Source organism: Syngnathus floridae, chromosome 15, assembly GCF_059516105.1.
Source record: "Syngnathus floridae isolate MCC-2025c chromosome 15, RoL_Sflo_1.0, whole genome shotgun sequence".
Classification (NCBI taxonomy): Eukaryota; Metazoa; Chordata; class Actinopteri; order Syngnathiformes; family Syngnathidae; genus Syngnathus; species Syngnathus floridae.
Genome location: NC_142427.1, coordinates 10,325,841 through 10,349,972, shown reverse-complemented (window position 1 = coordinate 10,349,972; position 24,132 = coordinate 10,325,841). Strand labels below are relative to the sequence as shown.

The window sequence follows — 24,132 nt, the reverse complement described above, 5'->3', positions numbered from 1 at the left end:
GTCAGCTGACCAGTGTGATACCCGGAAGTACGGGGTACCAGTTTCAGGTTTCTCTCGTTTGCCTTTCTTTCCTCGATATGCAAAGCCAGCAACATCGTGTTATTTTCATGGCACCTTTGTCACTACACTTGTTGGTTTAACTTACTCATTCCTGCTTTGAGTGTGAGTATTTTTGCCTCTTGGGAACTAGAAAACATGGGTGGAGATGATGACGTCCATTATTATGTAAAAAACAAAAACACGTTTTGTCGTGAATGACATTTTGTGACAAAGTGCAAAGGAATGCATATGTATGGGTTGTGTCAAAAGCAGCTTAAGTCAGCTTTCATGCCATGGGAAGAAAGGCGTGTGTCACAACACGAGACAAAAAAACACCAAATATGAACTTGTCAAGTGTAAAGACAGTTTAATCATGAGGTCATGACATTTTCTGCTTGTGTGCTATTATGTGATGACATACGTGGAATGGCTGAATATCACTGAAAGGTTAAATTTATAAGTGAGCAATTTGCCCTAAAATTTTGTAATTAAAACATTTTTTAGGGTGTTAGACTAGTGGGGGGCAGATATCCTTATGAAACATTTTGCATATAGTTTGATGAAAGATGTCCATCAATGTCTTTTTTTGGAAGGGGGGGGGGGCATGGTCCTCCTTACCAGGGGTCTAGAAACGCCCCTGGCTACGTTGATTATAGCCACTATACATGGTATTATTATTATCATTTCTTCCAGTATGTCGGTTGTGATAATTACATAAGAATTCCCTTATTTCGGCTGTGCTGTTCTTGCTTTGTTGTTGTTTTCGGTCCAAGAAGCAAACGGAAGCCGCGGGTGTCGTGGGGGGCGGGCTGAACCGGCTGCTATCCCGCTGAGTGGCGTCGTTGGGCGGCCGGCAGCTCTCAGCTCATCTCACTGTGGATTGTGGGAGTCGACGCTCGACCAAGCGCCAGCTACAGCCAAACAGCGACATTTTTACGTCCTTGCACTCGCCTTTTTTTTTCCACGTAAGTACGCCGTGGTCGTAAGAAGTCGTCGTTAATGTTGTCGCGGTTGGTTGTGCAGTTTTTAGTGACATATTTTCTTAACCGAGCGGAAGCCGAGCGAAGGCCGAGGTGGCGAGCTCTGGCACGGGGAAGGGGGCCGCGGCCGCCGACACAACCAAACAAACGGCTGCGGCTGTGGCCGCCTCGACTGACATGTTGCGGAAATGCTTCCGAATGTCAGAACCTGGTTCGGAAGTGAGCTCGGCGAGCTCCAGTCAGTGCGGCGGCCCGTCCGGAGGCCACCTCCACCTGGCGTCCAACGGCGGCTGGAGGACGTGCATGCAAGCATGCTAGCGAGCGTCTTGCAAGAGCTTTTGCCTTTGCTCCGCGTCGCTTTGCTTTTCCGCTCCAAAATGGAGCCACTATTGACCAGCACACACCTCGCAGTCTCATTCTGACCACAAAAGAACGTTCTTCACCCACTTTGGCATCTTGTCCCAAGTTATTATCACCGTACATGGATTTTATTTCTAAAGAAACTTGCGAATGCGGTGACATTCAGGCCTCATTTGAATATTGGCTAATTACTGCGTCAACACCCTAATGATTTTGAAAGGCAGCATAATAGTGGCTAATTCCATGTCCATGGGGTGTGACTGCAAAACTCAGAAGAAGAAAGGCACGTGTGATAGACGGCAAGTGCAATAAGCCACACTGTGCCACCAAAATAAAATGACACCAAATGTATTCAATGAATATTGTCTTTTTTGTACTTCTATTTGCACAAAACAATTACTTTTTTCTTCTGTAGCACTTCTAGTCTTTGTACGCACTCCTTAACGGTGTCTCACGTGTCCAACAGGAGCGTCAGCGGACTCGTTGGGCAGCATGTCGAGTCGAGGAGGCAAGAAGAAGCTGACCAAGACGTCACGCTCCACCAAGGCGGGCGTCATCTTCCCGGTGGGCCGCATGCTGCGCTACATCAAACGCGGGCTACCCAAGTACCGCATCGGCGTTGGGGCGCCCGTCTACCTGGCGGCCGTGTTGGAGTACCTGACCGGTGAGTCTGGACGCCTTGGTAAGGTTTTTATGGATGTCTGCCACCGCCCGTGCGTTGATTGATGACTTTGCTCCGAGGCAGCCGAAATCCTGGAACTTGCGGGCAATGCGGCCCGAGACAACAAGAAGGGTCGCGTCACGCCGAGACACATCCTGCTCGCGATCGCCAATGACGAGGAACTCAACCAGGTAGTCAAAAGGAGTACTGTCAAAAAGGGGATGGATAATGTTTATTTCGAACTATTTTGATGATTCGGCTTTGTGCACATCAAACTTTTTCCTGTTTCTCGCCCTAGCTCCTGAAAGGCGTGACCATCGCGGCGGGCGGCGTCCTGCCCAACATCCACCCCGAGCTCCTGGCTAAGAAGCGCGGCGCCAAAGCTAAGCTGGAGACGCCCCTGTCGCCCGCCCCGGAGAAGAAAGCCAAGCCGGCCAAGAAGCCGCCCGGCAAGAAGGCGGTCGGCAAGAAGGGTGCCGGCAAAGCCAAGGTAAGACGGCAGCAGCTCGGCGGGCGACGCCCCCTCGTGACCACCGGCTGACATTTGTCTGTTTGCAGAAACAGGGCGAGGCCAGCAAGACGGCGTCGGCCGACAGCACCACCGAAGGCTCGCCGGCCGACAGTTTCACCGTCCTGTCCACCAAGAGCCTCTTCCTGGGTCAAAAAGTCAGTCGTACCAAAGCCGTGACGCAGGCGCTGCCAAAGCATGATCATTAATTAGCAATTGGATGTCGTTGTGGGACCACAAAACTGAAAAAGCACGTAGCGGGCGCATTTAATCGCTGGGGTTGCTCTTTTGTGCACTAATCTGCTTTACTGGGAAGTCCAAAATTGCATCTCAAATTCAGACACGTGAAGACCCACCTGATTATCCAAACAGGATGTGGCCCAACAAATTCATGCAATTATCAATTTATTTATTTTTTTACATTATAATTGAATTGAGCTAGAAAGGGGTACAAAAAACGTCCTTTGAGGCTCAGGTGGTGTCACCTTGGTTTTAACAGCTTTGCTTCCTTCCTCCTTCCTTGTCGCTCTTCCTCGGCATGCCTCCCTCCCCCCTCCCTCGCCCCCGCAGCTCAACCTCATCCACAGCGAGGTCAGTAACTTGGCTGGCTTTGACGTAGAGGGGGTCATCAACCCCACCAACGCCGAACTTGAGCTAAAAGACGATCTAGGTGAGACGCCCCCCCCCCCTCCTCCTAACACCGCCCTTTCCCACTCTACCCCTCCCACCTTCTTGTGACCCCAGCATGGCTTTGAAAATTAAAACGTCAAAGCCCGGCAGCCACGTTTGCACCTCCGCCTTTCGGGTGACTTGCTGTCAGGCGGCCGTTTTTGATCGGCACTTCCTGCCTGACAGGAAGTTGACTGCCTGCTATTGACAAGAAACTTGGATGCCTCGCTTGGTCAGAAGCCGCAATGTCAAATTAACCTCAATCAACAACCCAATTGCACTCATTCAGTCCAAATGATTATTATTATTTTTTTGCATTCTGACTAGGCAAGCTCCCGGCTTCCGTGGTTGGCCACCGGCCAAGTTGTTGTGTGGCGTGTTGTTTGACCGCCGTGTTGTTTCATCCGTAGTTGCAAGTTGTCCAAGCCGACATTTCCATAGTGGAGAGCGACGCTGTCGTTCACCCGACCAACTCGGCCCTCTATACGGGCGGTGAAGTAGGTAAAGGCACCAGTCAGCCTCCGTCGCTTCGGGCTGCTGCTCCTGCTGCTAATGCTCTTTTTGACACCGATTGGGTGCTTCCCATTCTGATCGGGCCACACCGCCAGTACAAGAGTTGTATCAAAAACGTTGCCCCATTTGTAGCTAGGACAAAAAAAAAAAAAAACAAGCACGATAATCCCGTTTTGATATTGCTCTCGTATTGGATCTGAGGCTGGATTTCCGCTCCTGCTGCTCCAAGTAGCTGTTTCCAATTCAACGGCTATTTTGGGAAGCTTTGCCTCACAACCCAACCCCATTTGTCACTTCAACCACCAAGTGCAAATCCAGCCTTAGAGCGTTGAGGCTTTTGTTTGAATTTAATTGCAAACGCCGGTGCCAATTTGCTTGCTTCTGTTAGCTCTCACTGCCAAATTTGGTTTGTTTAGCGATGCTCCAGTCAGACTGACATCTTGCTGTGTTGATTCCATTTCGTTGTCATCCTGCGTGGCCTCTCTTGTGCGATGTCGCACTCGAACGTGTCCTGTGAGAGACCGGCCGGAGCTCACCCACGTCAGATGATCGACAGCATCCTGCGTCGACATCCGTCCGTCTGTCTGTCTGTCTGCATGGCCTCCGCCACCTCTTGCTCCTGGTTCTGTCTTTCCTCCAGCGTGCGACGCTCCCGCATGTGTGATCACAACGTGTTCCCTTATAGGTGCTGCCCTAGAAAAGAAGGGCGGCAAGGAGTTAAGTGAAGCTGTGCTGGAGGTCAAGAAAAAGAACGGGCCGCTGGATGTGGCTGGTGGTGAGTTGCAGCCCTTTAGGAAAACACAGCTGCTGAAGATGTCAAACGAACCTTACGTTTTTTTTTCCCCCAGCCGTATTGACCGCCGGCTTCGGCCTTCCCGCCAAGTACGTCATCCACTGCAACAGCCCGGCATGGGGCTCGGACAAGTGTGAGGAGATGCTGGAAAAGACTGTGAAGAACTGTCTGGCGTTGGCCGACGAGAAGAAGCTCAAGTCAGTGGCCTTTCCGTCTATCGGCAGCGGAAGGTAAGGAAAGTATTATATATAATATATTATGAGTATTCTCTGTTTCTTTATATAAAACAAAAACATGCCGGTTTAGTTTTGCAGTCAACAAAGTTTGAGCAAGCGCCTTGAAAATGATGCCCCTAAAGCTACTTTCACTTAGCTGCATAAAATTTGGTAGACAGGTCTAACTTGAACTGACCCACAAAAAAAGCCTCCAAAAGACACCTGAAGTCTCCCAGATTGGGTTGGCACAGCAATTTTTTTTGATTGCCCCGGCTAATTTTGCACCCGTCATTCCAGAAATGGGTTTCCCAAGCAGACGGCGGCCCAAGTGATCTTGAAGGCCATCTCCAGCTACTTTGTGGCCACCATGTCGTCCACCATCAAGACGGTTTACTTTGTGCTCTTTGACAGCGAGAGCATCGGCATCTACGTGCAGGAAATGGCCAAACTGGAGGCCAGTTAAAAGCTTTGCGTATCCTTTTGTTTCCTTGCGAGACCAGGCGAATCTTTCGAAACAGCCCGCAACTTGTTTTTACGTTACCTTTGTATTTTTTCCTATCTGGTTTTTAATTTTCCTAAAAAAAGAAAAGAAATTATTTTCCAGACACACTGAGCTGACCTTTGAACGCCAAAAGTGTGGACTAGATAAGAAAAGAGGGTTTCGTTTTCTGAAACGGGTATATGCATGTTAACAGCAGTATTGATAGTGACTTAAGAAAAAAAAAAAAAGTTCACCTTAGTTTTCATCGCGCTCGTAATCGTGCGTGTGTGTGTTGCCCCGTTTCTGCCAGGGAAACTTAAGTTAGCTTTTTTTTGTGTTGTTGGATTTCTTTGTGCTTTGCAAAGAACCTTTTTTAATTTCACTCCAAAAAGAGGAGAAATTACGTACGAACTGACTGTTCCTAACAATCAGGTTCATCGGCAGTTTTTTTGTTTCGTGAGCAGGGCACTGTTGGTTCCTGAAGTTGTCTTTCTATCAATGTTTCTAGATGGAGTCTTTGTGGAAAAGTTCTAGTTGAAAATAACATAGCTGGTTATGTTGTATTTTGAATTTGCACATCCTAAAAAGGCACGGGTTCATTTGGAAGCCACCCGCGGCACACGTTGTTCTTTATGTATGTGTGTGTTTTGTCCCCATTAAGCCGTACAAAGCAAAAATTTCAAAGAACTGAAGTTAGAGGTGGCGTAACTGCTGTAGCCGCTAGGTGGCGCACTACGATCATGAATGGTTGAGTACTAGTAGAATTTGGTTTTCATGGATGTTAACTGTCAAAAATAATTTTCCACTTTCTTACGATAATTGAGAGGGGAAATGCTTTCTAAAGAAATATTATGTACATTTGCTGACTACATACAAAAAAATTAATCTGTACGCACTCGAATAATAAACTATCTTTGAAAACACCCCAAAAATTGATTGTGCCGTGACCCATTTAAAAAAAAAAAAGAGGGTCCTAAAACAGGGTTTCCTAAAATGTATTTGCAAAATCTTTATTTAACTTTTTTTTTTTTTTTTTAAATCTGTTTTAGACAATTTTTTTAATTTTTATTTTCTTCTCAAACACAATGTTAAAGCCTTTTGTCTGTCGGTCAGGTGCTTTTTTTTTTTTTTTGCGGTTGCATGAGAAGGCCGCCTGTCAATCAGTGACAGCAGACTTCACTTCACCTCTGGTGAACCTTTGCCTGGGAATTGGCCCTTAGCCTTCAGGTTATTGATTAAAGCCATTCGTTGAAGTTAGCGCGCTGACATAATACACCAGCGTTATAACAACATCGTTTTCTCTTTAAAATAACGATCGCGAAATCTGCCAATTTTCAAAGTGGTGAACTTTCCATGGAAAGAAACCCGCAATTCATCATGAAAACCTGCCAGATATAAACAATATGTAATTGCTTAATGGGTCGCTTTTTGGGTGTTTAGCAAAATAAACGTATTGTTAATTTGACACCAAAATGGAGACTGTCAAATTTGAATGATGAAAAAAAAAAGTATATAAAATGAGGCTTTCAAATCCTGAAAATACACACCGCTGTAGTGTCAGCTGTCAATCTAATTTTGTCATGTCTTTTGTAAATAAATCTGCCAAAAGCCCCCACTGGCTGGAATATATCCCCTTAACAGGTGCTTGCTAGTTAGCTTGTGAGCTAACCGGCTACTAAGGCGATGGCCTGCTTGGGAATTTAAATAACACTAATCTGTTTTAAAAAAAAAAATTACAGTGAAGATTTCTCTTAGTTAGCTAACTGCACTGTTGTGATGCAAGTTTTTTCTACCAAGGAAAATGGCACACTTTAAAATTGGAAAACATAGAATCACATAATACAATTTTGTACATCATGTATTATTACTGCAGTCTTGTGGTGTGCCGGCCTTGGCCACTGGGGGCAACGTAGAAAGACAAAGAAGAATAAAGCTACGACTAGGGTAAGTGACTTATTCATTTTTCATAGAGGTTAAAGAATATGTGGCGTGGACCCCTTGCTAACCGTAGATAGAAACAAATCTTGGAATTGATTTCACTTTGAATACATGAAAGTTAAACGATGCCCATAGCAAGACGCAAGGGAAGGGCAGGCGGGCGGGCGGGCGTTTCAGCAGAGTCAGATGGGGGTCATTTTCCCAGCCATGCAGAGAGGCCGGGACCTGAGACGCTCTCCGAGGGCAGCCCATCTAAGGGCTAATCCCCAGGAAATACATCCAGGTTTCAGCCGCTATTCCCCCCTTCCCATCCAAAAAAAAAAGATCCGTAAATTCAAAGCATGTGTCCCGGGCAAGGGCCAATCCGAGAGCTGCGTTTCCCAGAGTCCGTGCTGATGAAATTTTATTCTTTGCACGAAAACGTGAGCGAGGGCGGAGGGAAAACATAGAATAAAATAAAGCAAACATTGGAGGCAAGATCAAGGAGGAGGAGAAAAGGGTAAGAAGCTGGTCAACGCTTGGGGGGGAAAAAAGAAAAACGTTCCTTTATGAGTGCGATCATGTCTCTGATCTCCAGATATCAACAAAATACATTTTTCCCAGGATGACAGCAAAGTTGTGTTGTTGTCGTGGGAAAAGTACGGAATTGGATTGCTCGCCAGGCAGTTGAATAGTACAGCTCACTTCCCTGTCCACTATCAATCACCACTGGGGTTCCTCAGGGTGCGTTTTACACTTGCAATTTTGTCTTCATTGAATGTAACATGCGTGCTATTATATTGCAGGAGAGTCTAATTTTTTTATTTGGGGGGGGGGGGGGGGACAAAAAAGTGTAAATCAACAGATTTATGGTTTGGTATTTATGGTTTGGCATTCGCTGAGTCATGTTTTTTTCAAAATTTTTCAACTCAAGTTTTGTACTTTGGGGACTTATCCCTGCTTAATCAATACTTTTTATGTGACATCATCATTTTCTGTTGTAAACATAATTTGATGGCCTGACCCTACGAAAAAAAACAACTGCCAAGTGGACTTTTTTTTTTTCTGCTAACAAGATCGGCTGGCGTCCTTTTCATAATCTGATCCTCAGCCATTAAAGCGGACTGAAGGAGGAATCTCCAACATAAGGACAGCTTCTATCCCCCTCACCCCCTCCGTCATGTCAGCTTCTGTACCCCCCCGCCCCTCTTTGCTGGTCTCCGTGACACCCGAAAAGGGTTAAATCCCTCCTCGGGCCGCCCTCCTCACACTTAGCGTGGGCAACCCGATAGCCGGCCGCCTTTTGATGGCCTGATTCCCCAGCTTAGGAGAATAAATTAAAAGCAAGCCTCCTCCTCGGAGCGCACCGCGGCTGCTGATTTAGGATTTGCATCTGGAATGGGAGCTTTCGCCTCCCTCCCTCCTTCCTTCCGCAATTTTCAGGCGGCTGTATATATTTTGATCAAATATGCGCCTAATGGAAGGCCGGTGCAACTGTCAATCAAACAAAGCCGCCGAGTTGTTGGTATGAGGACCTTTGAACTGAGCCCCCCCCCCTCCAGCGTTGCACCCTATCCTTGGCAATAGTTTCATTTAAAACACATTTGCTGAGTTATAGTTGTCAATAATTTGTCTTGTTTATACAAATGAAAACAGATAGCAAAGAACTCAACCTGAGTACAGTAGGCAAGTATTTGTTAACAAAGATGGCCACTTTGCTCAAAGTGAAGAAGGCATCCTTAAAGGCGTGAGCGTGGCTATAAATGGCCTTTTATCTGCATTGGCCGGCTCGCAGGGGTTATTGTGAGGTTATCCAAGGCCGTGCACACACCTCCACACGCGCACATATTCCCACACTCGATAGTATATTCCTTCGCACACGCACGCACGGGTTAATGTGAGGGCCAGATCGAACGGGGTCAAGCCCGGCAGATAAACTCCGGCCCAGGAGGTTCCAGCGTCTCGGCGGATCTGCAAATCATTAAGCTCAAGGTGATTCACGGCGGCTTCACCCGGGGGATTGTGGGACCGTCCAGCAGTGTTGGCTCGTGAGTAAACGATTCGTTCAAAGGAATGAATATTTTCAGTGAACGTGAGCGAGCGAATCACTTTCTGTTCTTTTTCCCGTTCATATAACTTCAACCAGTAGGTGTCGGTAATGCGCATTGAAGTTGGTGCCACCTCGCCGTAAAACAAAACGAAGAAGAAAATGACAACTTCCTCTTCACGAACGAGTCCAAACGAACGGCTCTGTGAGTCAACGTGTCAGTGAGTGATTTGCATTTCCAGTTCATCGCGAGGACGGATCAGTGAATGAACGAATCCTGACTTTCCTGTTCGCGAACGAGCCAATGGGTGAACTGCCTTCCTTCCCGTGCATCAACGGATCGGTTAGTGAACGTGTTTGCGCCTGCAGACAAGATGAAACATAACGACGACCATACTATAGCGCACATGCAGACGTGCGGAGCGTGGAATTCAAATAACTTCTCGATTTTATTCCATCTGTATGGTGAAGAATGCAAACGCATACAAAATGAAAAACCATGTCTGTGTAGCAGAGTTAATGCTGATGTCTTTGAGTTCAACAAGTCTCTGGTCACTTGAGCTGCTCCATTAACCCATATAGTGTGCTACCTTCCGTACAACACAAGCAAGGCTTCCATAGTGCAGTGGTTAGTGCTCTGGACTCTTACCCCAGCGTCCCGAGTTCAAACCCCGCTGGGAGCATGTTAAGATTTTATCATGGAAAAATTTGCAACACAGGGTTAGGTTGCCACACCCGCCCTCACGCCCACTTTCTAATTGGCTATTTGATCTGTGACGTCACATGGACACTCCATTAGTTACACCACCACTTTGGGGTGTTGCTAATAAAAGGCCACTTCATTAGGGAAAAATCATGGTCAAAGCTTACATGAAAATGAAAAGTCCAACACCCGCCCTCACCCCCACTTTCCAATTGGCTGTTTGATCTGTGACGTCACACGTACACTCCATTAGGTACGCTGCCATGTTCAGGTGTACCTTGACACCTGTGATCTTTGACCATGATATTTCCCTAATAAAGTGGCCTGTTATTAGGTACACCTAAAAATGGCGGTGTACCTAATGGAGTGTCCGTGTGAGTACCTCGTTAAGTGCAGGTGCGTGAAAACTTTTAGCTCCTTTTGAACGTGAAAGAAGCTAAAACTTTTCACGCAGGTGCGCTTAACGAGGTAATCACATGGACACTCCATTAGGTACACCGCCATTTTAGACTCGAGCTTGACACCTGTGACCTTTGACCATGATATTTCCCTATTAAAGTGGCCTGTTATTAGGTACACTTGAAAATGGCGGTGTACCTAATGGAGTGTCCGTGTGATTCCCTCGTTAAGTGCAGGTGCGTGAAAACTTTTAGCTCCTTTTGAACGTGAAAGGAGCTAAAAGTTTTCACGCACCTGCACTTAACGAGGGTCACTTGGAAAACATGTTGGAACGCGGCCGGGAGGCCTAGAGCTTGACATCTGTGACCTTTGACCATGATATTTCCCTATTAAAGTGGCCTGTTATTAGGTACACTTGAAAATGGCGGTGTACCTAATGGAGTGTCCGTGTGATTCCCTCGTTAAGTGCAGGTGCGTGAAAACTTTTAGCTCCTTTTGAACGTGAAAGGAGCTAAACGTTTTCACGCACCTGCACTTAACGAGGGTCACTTGGAAAACATGTTGGAACGCGGCCGAGAGGCCTAGAGCTTGACAGCTGTGACCGTTGACCATGATATTTCCCTATTAAAGTGGCCTGTTATTAGGTACACTTGAAAATGGCGGTGTACCTAATGGAGTGTCCGTGCGATTCCCCCGTTAAGTGCAGGTGCGTGAAAACTTTTAGCTCCTTTTGAACGTGAAAGGAGCTAAAAGTTTTCACGCACCTGCACTTAACGAGGGTCACTTGGAAAACATGTTGGAACGCGGCCGAGAGGCCTAGAGCTTGACACCTGCGACCTTTGACCATGATATTTCCCTATTAAAGTGGCCTGTTATTAGGTACACTTGAAAATGGCGGTGTACCTAATGGAGTGTCCGTGTGATTCCCTCGTTAAGTGCAGGTGCGTGAAAACTTTTAGCTCCTTTTGAATGTGAAAGTGACCAAAAACTTTTCACGCAGGTGCACTTAACGAGGTAATCACATGGACACTCCATTAGGTACACCGCCATTTTAGACTAGCGCTTGACACCTGTGACCTTTGACCTTGATATTTCCCTATTAAAGTGGCCTGTTATTAGGTACACCTAAAAATGGCGGTGTACCAAATGGAGTGTCCGTGTGATTCCCTCGTTAAGTGCAGGTGCGTGAAAACTTTTAGCTTCTTTTGAACGTGAAAGGAGCTAAAAGTTTTCACGCACCTGCACTTAACGAGGGAATCACACGGACACTCCATTAGGTACACCGCCATTTTAGACTAGAGCTTGACACCTGTGACCTTTGACCATGATATTTCCCTATTAAAGTGGCCTGTTATTAGGTACACTTGAAAATGGCGGTGTACCTAATGGAGTGTCCGTGAAATTCCCTCGTTAAGTGCAGGTGCGTGAAAACTTTTAGCTCCTTTTGGACATGAAAGAAGCTAAAACTTTTCACGCAGGTGCGCTTAACGAGGGTCACTTGGAAAACATATTGGAACGCGGCCCCTCGAGGACTGGAGGTCGACACCCCTGGTTTAAGTGAAAAGTGCCACACCCGCCCTCACACCACTTTCTGATTGGCTGTTTGATCTGTGACGTCACTCGGACACTCCATTAGGTACGCCGCCATGTTCAGGTGTACCTTGACACCTGTGATCTTTGACCATGATATGATATATCTAATAACTTTATGCATTTTTTGTACGTGTCAAGAATGTGTATGTGACTGCTCTTTATTTTGGGTGACACCAACACATATTACACAACGTAAAACACATACATATTGGCATATAAAGCAGTTAACCAAATGTCAGATTTTTGTTTTTATGCCCAAAAAAATAAAAACAAGGAATAAAACACCAGACAAGTTTTAACAGGTTTTAATGTTTATTAAAATAATAATAAAAGTAAATTTCAAATCAGCAATCTAATGTGAAATTGCAGTCGATATATTGGATAACAATATTTAGGCGTATATATGCATACACGTTATTTTAACGTGAGTGGAAGAGTAGTTGAGTGTGAGTGGGTGAGTAGTTGAGTGTGAGTGGGTGAGTAGTTGGTGAGTGAGTGGTGAGTTGGTGAGTGAGTGAGTGAGTGAGTAGTTGAGTGTGAGTGAGTGAGTGAGTGAGTAGTTGAGTGTGAGTGAGTGAGTGAGTGAGTGAGTGAGTGAGTGAGTGAGTAGTTGAGTGTGGGTGAGTGGGTGCGTGAGTGAGTAGTTGTGAGTGAGTGAGTGAGTGAGTGAATAGTTGTGAGTGAGTGAGTGAGTGAGTGAGTGAGTAGTTGAGTGTGAGTGAGTGAGTGAGTGGTTTAGTGTGAGTGAGTGAGTGAGTGAGTGAGTGAGTGAGTGGTTGAGTGTGAGTGAGTGAGTGAGTGAGTGGTTGAATGTGAGTGAGTGAGTGAGTGAGTGAGTGAGTGAGTGAGTGAGTGAGTGAGTGAGTGAGTAGTTGAGTGTGGGTGAGTGGGTGCGTGAGTGAGTAGTTGTGAGTGAGTGAGTGAGTAGTTGTGAGTGAGTGGGTGAGTGAGTGAGTAGTTGAGTGTGAGTGAGTGAGTGAGTGAGTGAGTGGTTTAGTGTGAGTGAGTGAGTGAGTGGTTGAGTGTGAGTGAGTGAGTGAGTGAGTGAGTGAGTGAGTGAGTGGTTGAGTGTGAGTGAGTGAGTGAGTGAGTGAGTGAGTAGTTGAGTGTGGGTGAGTGGATGAGTGAGTGAGTGAGTAGTTGTGAGTGAGTGAGTGAGTGAGTGAGTGAGTAGTTGAGTGTGAGTGAGTGAGTGAGTGTGAGTGGTTGAGTGTGAGCGAGTGAGTGAGTGTGAGTGGTTGAGTGTGAGTGAGTGAGTGGTTGAGTGAGTGAGTGAGTGAGTGAGTGAGTGAGTGAGTAGTTGAGTGTGAGTGAGTGAGTGAGTGAGTGAGTAGTTGAGTGTGGGTGAGTGGGTGCGTGAGTGAGTAGTTGTGAGTGAGTGAGTGAGTGAGTGAATAGTTGTGAGTGAGTGAGTGAGTGAGTAGTTGAGTGTGAGTGAGTGAGTGAGTGGTTTAGTGTGAGTGAGTGAGTGAGTGAGTGAGTGGTTGAGTGTGAGTGAGTGAGTGAGTGAGTGAGTGAGTGAGTGGTTGAGTGTGAGTGAGTGAGTGAGTGAGTGAGTGAGTGAGTAGTTGAGTGTGGGTGAGTGGGTGCGTGAGTGAGTAGTTGTGAGTGAGTGAGTGAGTAGTTGTGAGTGAGTGAGTGAGTGAGTGAGTGAGTGAGTGAGTGAGTAGTTGAGTGTGAGTGAGTGAGTGAGTGAGTGAGTGGTTTAGTGTGAGTGAGTGAGTGAGTGAGTGGTTGAGTGTGAGTGAGTGAGTGAGTGAGTGGTTGAGTGTGAGTGAGTGAGTGAGTGAGTGAGTGAGTGAGTGAGTGAGTGGTTGAGTGTGGGTGAGTGGGTGCGTGAGTGAGTAGTTGTGAGTGAGTGAGTGAGTGAGTAGTTGTGAGTGAGTGAGTGAGTGAGTGAGTGAGTGAGTAGTTGAGTGTGAGTGAGTGAGTGAGTGGTTTAGTGTGAGTGAGTGAGTGTGAGTGACTGAGTGAGTGGTTGAGTGTGAGTGAGTGAGTGAGTGAGTGAGTGAGTGAGTGAGTGAGTGAGTGTGAGTGGTTGAGTGTGAGCGAGTGAGTGAGTGAGTGAGTGAGTGAGTGAGTGAGTGTGAGTGGTTGAGTGTGAGCGAGTGAGTGTGAGTGGTTGAGTGTGAGCGAGTGAGTGAGTGTGAGTGGTTGAGTGTGAGTGAGTGAGTGAGTGAGTGGTTTAGTGTGAGTGAGTGAGTGAGTGGTTGAGTGTGAGTGAGTGAGTGAGTGAGTGAGTGAGTGGTTGAGTGTGAGTGAGTGAGTGAGTGAGTGAGTAGTTGAGTGTGGGTGAGTGGATGAGTGAGTGAGTGAGTAGTTGTGAGTGAGTGAGTGAGTGAGTGAGTAGTTGAGTGTGAGTGAGTGAGTGAGTGAGTGTGAGTGGTTGAGTGTGAGCGAGTGAGTGAGTGTGAGTGGTTGAGTGTGAGTGAGTGAGTGGTTGAGTGAGTGAGTGAGTGAGTGAGTGAGTGAGTGAGTAGTTGAGTGTGAGTGAGTGAGTGAGTGAGTGAGTGAGTGAGTGAGTAGTTGAGTGTGGGTGAGTGGGTGCGTGAGTGAGTAGTTGTGAGTGAGTGAGTGAGTGAATAGTTGTGAGTGAGTGAGTGAGTGAGTGAGTAGTTGAGTGTGAGTGAGTGAGTGAGTGGTTTAGTGTGAGTGAGTGAGTGAGTGAGTGGTTGAGTGTGAGTGAGTGAGTGAGTGAGTGAGTGGTTGAGTGTGAGTGAGTGAGTGAGTGAGTGAGTGAGTGAGTAGTTGAGTGTGGGTGAGTGGGTGCGTGAGTGAGTAGTTGTGAGTGAGTGAGTGAGTAGTTGTGAGTGAGTGAGTGAGTGAGTGAGTGAGTGAGTGAGTAGTTGAGTGTGAGTGAGTGAGTGAGTGAGTGGTTTAGTGTGAGTGAGTGAGTGAGTGAGTGAGTGGTTGAGTGTGAGTGAGTGAGTGAGTGAGTGAGTGAGTGAGTGGTTGAGTGTGAGTGAGTGAGTGAGTGAGTGAGTGAGTGAGTGAGTAGTTGAGTGTGGGTGAGTGGGTGCGTGAGTGAGTAGTTGTGAGTGAGTGAGTGAGTGAGTAGTTGTGAGTGAGTGAGTGAGTGAGTGAGTGAGTAGTTGAGTGTGAGTGAGTGAGTGAGTGGTTTAGTGTGAGTGAGTGAGTGTGAGTGACTGAGTGAGTGGTTGAGTGTGAGTGAGTGAGTGAGTGAGTGAGTGAGTGAGTGTGAGTGGTTGAGTGTGAGCGAGTGAGTGAGTGAGTGAGTGAGTGAGTGAGTGAGTGAGTGTGAGTGGTTGAGTGTGAGCGAGTGAGTGTGAGTGGTTGAGTGTGAGCGAGTGAGTGAGTGTGAGTGGTTGAGTGTGAGTGAGTGAGTGAGTGAGTGAGTGGTTTAGTGTGAGTGAGTGAGTGAGTGAGTGGTTGAGTGTGAGTGAGTGAGTGAGTGGTTGAGTTTGAGTGAGTGAGTGAGTGAGTGAGTGAGTGAGTGAGTGAGTGAGTGTGAGTGGTTGAGTGTGAGCGAGTGAGTGAGTGTGAGTGGTTGAGTGTGAGTGAGTGAGTGGTTGAGTGAGTGAGTGAGTGAGTGAGTGAGTGAGTAGTTGAGTGTGAGTGAGTGAGTGAGTGAGTGAGTAGTTGAGTGTGGGTGAGTGGGTGCGTGAGTGAGTAGTTGTGAGTGAGTGAGTGAGTGAGTGAATAGTTGTGAGTGAGTGAGTGAGTGAGTGAGTAGTTGAGTGTGAGTGAGTGAGTGAGTGGTTTAGTGTGAGTGAGTGAGTGAGTGAGTGAGTGGTTGAGTGTGAGTGAGTGAGTGAGTGAGTGAGTGAGTGGTTGAGTGTGAGTGAGTGAGTGAGTGAGTGAGTGAGTGAGTGAGTGAGTAGTTGAGTGTGGGTGAGTGGGTGCGTGAGTGAGTAGTTGTGAGTGAGTGAGTGAGTAGTTGTGAGTGAGTGAGTGAGTGAGTGAGTAGTTGAGTGTGAGTGAGTGAGTGAGTGAGTGAGTGGTTTAGTGTGAGTGAGTGAGTGAGTGAGTGGTTGAGTGTGAGTGAGTGAGTGAGTGAGTGGTTGAGTGTGAGTGAGTGAGTGAGTGAGTGAGTGAGTAGTTGAGTGTGGGTGAGTGGGTGCGTGAGTGAGTAGTTGTGAGTGAGTGAGTGAGTAGTTGTGAGTGAGTGAGTGAGTGAGTGAGTGAGTAGTTGAGTGTGAGTGAGTGAGTGAGTGGTTTAGTGTGAGTGAGTGAGTGTGAGTGACTGAGTGAGTGGTTGAGTGTGAGTGAGTGAGTGAGTGAGTGAGTGCGTGAGTGAGTGAGTGTGAGTGGTTGAGTGTGAGCGAGTGAGTGAGTGAGTGAGTGTGAGTGGTTGAGTGTGAGCGAGTGAGTGTGAGTGGTTGAGTGTGAGCGAGTGAGTGAGTGTGAGTGGTTGAGTGTGAGTGAGTGAGTGGTTTAGTGTGAGTGAGTGAGTGAGTGGTTGAGTGTGAGTGAGTGAGTGAGTGGTTGAGTGTGAGTGAGTGAGTGAGTGTGAGTGGTTGAGTGAGTGAGTGTGAGTGGTTGAGTGTGAGTGAGTGAGTGAGTAGTTGAGTGTGAGTGAGTGAGTGTGTGAGTGAGTGAGTGAGTGAGTGAGTGAGTAGTTGAGTGTGAGTGAGTGAGTGAGTGGTAGAGTGAGTGAGTGAGTGAGTGAGTGAGTGGTTTAGTGTGAGTGAGTGAGTGAGTGGTAGAGTGAGTGAGTGAGTGAGTGAGTGAGTGAGTGCGAGTGAGTGAGTGAGTGTGAGTGAGTAGTTGAGTGTGAGTGAGTGAGTGAGTGAGTGAGTGAGGGTTAGGGTTAGGGTTTGAGTGAGTGAGTGAGTGAGTTAGGGTTAGGGTTAGGGTTTGAGTGAGTGAGTGAGTGAGTGAGTGAGTGTGAGTGAGTTAGGGTTTAGGGTTTAGGGTTAGGGTTTGAGTGAGTGAGTGAGTGAGTGTGAGTGAGTGAGTTAGGGTTAGGGTTTAGGGTTAGAGTGAGTGAGTGAATGAGTGTGAGTGAGTGAGTTAGGGTTTAGGGTTAGGGTTAGGGTTTGAGTGAGTGAGTTAGGGTTTAGGGTTAGGGTTTGAGTGAGTGAGTGAGTGAGATAGTGAGAGTGAGTGAGTGAGTTAGGGTTTAGGGTTAGGGTTAGAGTGAGTGAGTGAGTGAGTGAGTGAGTGAGTGTGAGTGAGTTAGGGTTAGGGTTTAGGGTTAGGGTTTGAGTGAGTGAGTGAGTGAGTGAGTGAGTGTGAGTGAGTGAGTTAGGGTTTAGGGTTAGGGTTTGAGTGAGTGAGTGAATGAGTGAGTGAGTGTGAGTGAGTGAGTTAGGGTTTAGGGTTAGGGTTTGAGTGAGTGAGTGAGTGAGTTAGGGTTAGGGTTTAGGGTTTGAGTGAGTGAGTGAGTGAGTGAGATAGTGAGAGTGAGTGAGTGAGTTAGGGTTTAGGGTTAGGGTTAGAGTGAGTGAGTGAGTTAGGGTTAGGGTTTAGGGTTAGGGTTTGAGTGAGTGAGTGAGTGAGTGAGTGAGTGAGTGAGTTAGGGTTAGGGTTTAGGGTTAGGGTTTGAGTGAGTGAGTGAGTGAGTGAGTTAGGGTTTAGGGTTTGAGTGAGTGAGTGAGTGAGTGAGTGAGTGTGACTGAGTTAGGGTTAGGGTTAGGGTTTAGGGTTAGGGTTTAGGGTTAGGGTTTGAGTGAGTGAGTGAGTGAGTGAGTTAGCTGTTTAGGGTTAGGGTTTGAGTGAGTGAGTGAGTGAGTGAGACAGTGAGAGTGAGTGAGTGAGTTAGGGTTAGGGTTTAGGGTTAGGGTTAGAGTGAGTGAGTGAGTGTGAGTGAGTTAGGGTTAGGGTTTAGGGTTAGGGTTTGAGTGAGTGAGTGAGTGAGTTAGGGTTAGGGTTTAGGGTTAGGGTTTGAGTGAGTGAGTGAGTGAGTGAGATAGTGAGAGTGAGTGAGTTAGGGTTTACGGTTAGGGTTTAGGGTTTGAGTGAGTGAGTGAGTTAGGGTTAGGGTTAGGGTTTAGGGTTAGGGTTTGAGTGAGTGAGTGAATGAGTGAGTGAGTGAGTTAGGGTTAGGGTTAGGGTTTGAGTGAGTGAGTGAGTGAGTGAGTGAGTGAGTTAGGGTTTAGGGTTAGGGTTTGAGTGAGTGAGTGAGTGAGTTAGGGTTAGGGTTAGGGTTTGAGTGAGTGAGTGAGTGAGTGAGTGAGTTAGGGTTTAGGGTTAGGGTTTGAGTGAGTGAGTGAGTGAGTTAGGGTTAGGGTTAGGGTTTGAGTGAGTGAGTGAGTGAGTGAGTGAGTGAATGTTAGGGTCAGGGTTAGTAGTGAGTAGTGTGAGTAGTTGAGTGTGAGTGAGTGAGTGAGTGAGTGAGTGAGTGAGTGAGGGTTAGGGTTAGTAGTGAGTAGAGTGAGTAGTTGAGTTTGAGTGAGTGAGTGAGTGAGTGAGGGTTAGGTTTAGGGTTAGTAGTCAGTAGAGTGAGTAGTTGAGTGTGAGTGAGTAGTTGAGTGAGTGAGTGAGTGAGTGAGTGAGTGAGTGAGTGAGTGAGTGAGCAAGTGAGGGTTAGGGTTAGGGTTAGTAGTGAGTAGAGTGAGTAGTTGAGTGTGAGTGAGTGAGTGAGTGAGTGAGTGAGTGAGTGAGTGAGTGAGTGAGTGAGTGAGTGAGTGGAGTTTTCTCAGCTATGTGGGCCACACATGTCCATTTTCTGTCCTGCTCATTAGTTTCAGGTGCCTGGCTCTTGATGCATTAAGCCATCGCTCGTGATACTTTTAGGAAGACGGGACCTCCAGCCAGGACCTGTCACACGCAGACACAAAGAGTGATGGCGTCTGGTGTCCTCTATTTGGAGTTCAAAGTCCATCAGGACAATGCGGCGCAATTAGGAGCTTATAGGAGGATTTGGGGCCTTTCGCTGTCGCCTTCTCACAGTGCCATTTGTGTGTGTGTGCGTGTGTGTGTTACTTAGGGAGGGTTCAATGTTCTTTTGCAACAAAATCCCAAGCAAGTTGACATTTGATGAAAAGAAATGCAAAATATGCATTAAAAAAAATGGTCAGGGATTCTCAAGTGCCACTTGCAATGATCATATTTTCATGAACATGCAGATCTGCTACATATTTGAACGTTGAGGAGGCTGCAATAAATTGATGTCAACCACCTAAGCCTGAACACGAAAATGATCGGTGCCAAAGAAGTGCAATTTGACGACTTTCGAGGCAAACGGTGAGTCAGCGGTGGCGTGCTTGTACGCATCGTCACGAAAGGTGGCAAACAAAAGAGGACAAAGACTATGAAAGCCTTGCTGAGTCAGCAAAGCTCGCCCTCGGGGTGAGCCTTCATCCTGGGTGGCTTGGGGCTGCGCCATAATCACATCAAAAAGTCGGGACCGGGATGCAACTTAGCCGACTGGCGATGTGTGGACTGACAGCGGCCCCCACCCATTCACCAAAGCTTTTTCCAGAGGTATTTAGTTGAGGTGAGGCATTTGCTTATTTTTAAAAAAATGTCAAGTGGAACTGAAGCCGCTATTTTTGACAGTAAATTTGCAGCTCGCAAAGCAGCTGGACAAATACGCTTTTATCCAATCTTTTTTTTTTTTTTTTGTAATTTTTTTTAAGCTATCGTCAAGCTTTGATGCTCTTCATTTAGCGTGTTTTCAAACACTGTCAGGGTTCCAACTCAAGCAGGGACACGTTGTGTTTTTGTTACACACAAAGCCTCACACAAGATCGAGTACGTGGAGATCTGTCAGCATTAGTTGGCTCGTGAGTGAACGATTCGTTCAAAAGAATCATTTCAGTGAACGAGAGTGAACGCACTCACTCACTCACTCACTCACTCACTCACTCACTCACTCAAACCCTAACCCTAAACCCTAACCCTAACCCTAACTCACTCACACTCACTCACTCACTCACTCACTCACTCACTCACTCACTCACTCACTCACTCACTCACTCTAACCCTAAACCCTAACCCTAACCCTAACTCACTCACTCACTCTCACTATCTCACTCACTCACTCACTCACTCAAACCCTAACCCTAAACAGCTAACTCACTCACTCACTCACTCACTCACTCACTCACTCACTCACTCAAACCCTAACCCTAAACCCTAACCCTAAACCCTAACCCTAACTCACTCACACTCACTCACTCACTCACTCACTCAAACCCTAACCCTAACCCTAAACCCTAACTCACTCACTCACCCACTCACTCACTCACTCACTCACTCAAACCCTAACCCTAAACCCTAACCCTAACTCACTCACACTCACTCACTCACTCACTCACTCACTCACTCACTCACTCACTCACTCACTCTAACCCTAACCCTAACCCTAAACCCTAACCCTAACCCTAACCCTAACTCACTCACTCACTCTCACTATCTCACTCACTCACTCACTCACTCACTCACTCACTCACTCACTCAAACCCTAACCCTAAACAGCTAACTCACTCACTCACTCACTCACTCAAACCCTAACCCTAAACCCTAACCCTAAACCCTAACCCTAACCCTAACTCACTCACACTCACTCACTCACTCACTCACTCACTCACTCACTCACTCAAACCCTAACCCTAACCCTAAACCCTAACTCACTCACTCACTCACTCACTCACTCACTCAAACCCTAACCCTAAACCCTAACCCTCACTCACTCACTCACTCACTCACTCACTCACTCACTCACTCACTCACTCACTCTAACCCTAACCCTAAACCCTAACCCTAACCCTAACTCACTCACTCACTCTCACTATCTCACTCACTCACTCACTCACTCAAACCCTAACCCTAAACAGCTAACTCACTCACTCACTCACTCACTCACTCACTCACTCACTCAAACCCTAACCCTAAACCCTAACCCTAAACCCTAACCCTAACTCACTCACACACTCACTCACTCACTCACTCACTCACTCAAACCCTAACCCTAAACCCTAACTCACTCACTCACTCACTCACTCAAACCCTAACCCTAAACCCTAACCCTAAACCCTAACTCACTCAATCACTCACTCACTCACTCACTCACTCACTCACTCACTCACTCACTCACTCACTCACTCACTCACTCACTCACTCAAACCCTAAACCCTAACCCTAACTCACTCACTCACTCACTCTAACCCTAAACCCTAACCCTAAACCCTAACTCACTCACTCACTCTCACTATCTCACTCACTCACTCACTCACTCAAACCCTAAACCCTAACCCTAACTCACTCACTCACTCACTCAAACCCTAACCCTAACCCTAAACCCTAACCCTAACCCTAACTCACTCACTAACACTCACTCACTCACTCACTCACTCACTCACTCACTCACTCACTCACTCACTCACTCACTCACTCTAACCCTAACCTTAAACCCTAACCCTAACTCACTCACTCACTCTCACTATCTCACTCACTCACTCACTCACTCAAACCCTAACCCTAAACAGCTAACTCACTCACTCACTCACTCAAACCCTAACCCTAAACCCTAACCCTAACTCACTCACTCACACTCACTCACTCACTCACTCACTCACTCACTCACTCACTCACTCACTCAAACCCTAACCCTAAACCCTAACTCACTCACTCACTCACTCACTCACTCACTCACTCAAACCCTAACCCTAACCCTAACTCACTCACTCACTCACTCAAACCCTAACCCTAAACCCTAACTCACTCACTCACTCAAACCCTAACCCTAACCCTAACTCACTCACTCACTCACTCAAACCCTAACCCTAAACCCTCACTCACTCACTCACTCACTCACTCACTCACTCACTCACTCACTCACTCACTCACTCACTCAAACCCTAACCCTAACCCTAACTCACTCACTCACTCACTCAAACCCTAAACCCTAACCCTAAACCCTAACTCACTCACTCACTCTCACTATCTCACTCACTCACTCACTCACTCACTCACTCACTCAAACCCTAACCCTAAACCCTAACCCTAACTCACTCACTCACTCAAACCCTAACCCTAACCCCTAACCCTAACTCACTCACTCACACTCACTCACTCACTCACTCACTCACTCACTCACTCACTCACTCACTCACTCACTCACTCTAACCCTAACCCTAAACCCTAACCCTAACTCACTCACTCACTCTCACTGTCTCACTCACTCACTCACTCACTCACTCAAACCCTAACCCTAAACAGCTAACACACTCACTCACTCACTCACTCACTCACTCACTCAAACCCTAACCCTAAACCCCAACCCTAGACCCTAACCCTAACCCTAACTCAGTCACACTCACTCACTCACTCACTCACTCACTCACTCACTCACTCACTCACTCAAACCCTAACCCTAACCCTAAACCCTAACTCACTCACTCACTCACTCACTCAAACCCTAACCCTAAACCCTAACCCTAAACCCTAACTCACTCACTCACTCACTCACTCACTCAAACCCTAACCCTAAACCCTAACCCTAACCCTAACTCACTCACTCACTCTAACCCTAACCCTAAACCCTAACTCACTCACTCACTCTCACTATCTCACTCACTCACTCACTCACTCACTCACTCAAACCCTAACCCTAAACCCTAACCCTAACTCACTCACTCACTCACTCAAACCCTAACCCTAAACCCTAACTCACTCACTCACACTCACTCACTCATTCACTCACTCACTCAAACCCTAACCCTAAACCCTAACCCTAACTCACTCACTCACTCACACTCACTCACTCACTCACTCACTCACTCACTCACTCACTCAAACCCTAACCCTAAACCCTAACCCTAACCCTAACTCACTCACTCACTCTAACCCTAACCCTAAACCCTAACTCACTCACTCACTCTCACTATCTCACTCACTCACTCACTCACTCAAACCCTAACCCTAAACCCTAACCCTAACTCACTCACTCACTCACTCACTCAAACCCTAACCCTAAACCCTAACTCACTCACTCACACTCACTCACTCATTCACTCACTCACTCAAACCCTAACCCTAAACCCTAACCCTAACTCACTCACTCACTCACACTCACTCACTCACTCACTCACTCACTCACTCACTCACTCACTCACTCACTCAAACCCTAACCCTAACCCTAAACGCTAAACCCTAACCCTAACTCACTCAGTCACTCAGTCACTCAGTCACTCAGTCACTCACTCACTCACTCACTCACTCACTCTAACCCTAACCCCTAACCCTAACTCACTCACTCACTCTCACTATCTCACTCACTCACTCAAACCCTAACCCTAAACCCTAACTCACTCACTCACTCAAACCCTAACCCTAACCCTAAACCCTAACTCACTCACTCACACTCATTCACTCACTCACTCAAACCCTAACCCTAAACCCTAACCCTAACTCACTCACTCACTCACTCACTCACTCACTCAAACCCTAACCCTAAACCCTAAACCCTAACTCACTCACACTCACTCACTCACTCACTCACTCACTCACTCACTCACTCACTCACTCACTCAAACCCTAACCCTAAACCCTAACCCTAACTCACTCACTCACTCACTCACTCACTCAAACCCTAACCCTAACCCTCACTCACTCACTCACTCACTCACTCACTCACTCACTCACTCACTCACTCTAACCCTAAACCCTAACCCTAACTCACTCTCACTATCTCACTCACTCACTCACTCACTCAAACCCTAAACCCTAACCCTAACTCACTCACTCACTCAAACCCTAACCCTAACTCACTCACTCACTCACTCACACCCACTCACTCACTCACTCAAACCCTAACCCTAACTCACTCACTCACACTCACTCACTCACTCACTCACTCACTCACTCACTCACTCACTCACTCACTCACTCAAACCCTAACCCTAACCCTAACCCTAACTCACTCACTCCATCACTCACTCACTCACTCACTCAAACCCTAACCCTAAACCCTAACCCTAACTCACTCACTCACTCACTCACTCACTCACTCACTCACTCACTCAAACCCTAACATTCAACTACTCACTCTACTCACTACTAACCCTAACTACTCACACTCAACTACTTACTCTACCCACTACTAACCCTAACCCTAACCCTCACTCACTCACTCACTCACTCACTCACTCACTCACACTCAACTACTCACTCTACTCACTACTAACCCTAACTACTCACTCACTCACTCACTCACTCACTCACTCACACTCAACTACTCACTCTACTCACTACTAACCCTAACCCTAACTACTCACACTCAACTATTCACTGTACTCACTACTAACCCTAACCTTCACTCACTCACTCACTCACTCACTCACTCA

General features: G+C 46.9%; 3 protein-coding genes across 5 annotated transcripts in view; 2 read left to right on the top strand and 1 right to left on the bottom strand.

The window, feature by feature from the left end:
- The first annotated feature begins 9 nt into the window (after positions 1 to 9).
- On the top strand, positions 10 to 6,142 carry macroh2a1 (macroH2A.1 histone). Of its 2 annotated transcripts, none has more exons than XM_088398818.1 (10): positions 10 to 162; positions 816 to 1,004; positions 1,846 to 2,043; positions 2,125 to 2,231; positions 2,339 to 2,530; positions 2,599 to 2,706; positions 3,119 to 3,218; positions 4,416 to 4,505; positions 4,579 to 4,753; positions 5,036 to 6,142. In XM_088398818.1, exons 3-10 carry the CDS (start codon positions 1,872 to 1,874, stop codon positions 5,199 to 5,201), a joined length of 1,110 nt encoding a protein of 369 aa, XP_088254944.1. In that variant the 5' UTR covers positions 10 to 162; positions 816 to 1,004; positions 1,846 to 1,871; the 3' UTR covers positions 5,202 to 6,142. The 2 variants fall into 2 exon arrangements, with proteins under 2 accessions (XP_088254944.1, XP_088254945.1); XM_088398819.1 differs by lacking the exon at positions 3,119 to 3,218 and adding an exon at positions 3,628 to 3,718 and having other exon boundaries at positions 11 to 162.
- Positions 6,143 to 7,980: 1,838 nt separating this feature from the next.
- Positions 7,981 to 24,132, top strand: part of LOC148386616 (C-type isolectin Sp-CL4-like) — a 19,099-nt gene continuing 2,947 nt past the window's right edge. Inside the window, exon 1 of one of the 2 annotated variants that reach the window (XM_088398837.1) lies at positions 7,981 to 9,526. The gene's annotated coding sequence lies outside the window, so the exon portion shown is untranslated. Of the gene's footprint in view, positions 9,527 to 18,503; positions 19,281 to 24,132 lie in introns of those variants that run through there. The other variant, XM_088398838.1, reaches the window with a different exon arrangement.
- LOC148386614 (uncharacterized) overlaps positions 15,839 to 24,132 on the bottom strand; it is a 37,494-nt gene continuing 29,200 nt past the window's right edge. Inside the window, exon 7 of the mRNA XM_088398843.1 lies at positions 15,839 to 18,601. Coding sequence (XP_088254969.1) covers positions 18,574 to 18,601 — 28 coding nt within the window. The 3' untranslated portion in view covers positions 15,839 to 18,573. The remainder of the gene's footprint in view (positions 18,602 to 24,132) is intronic.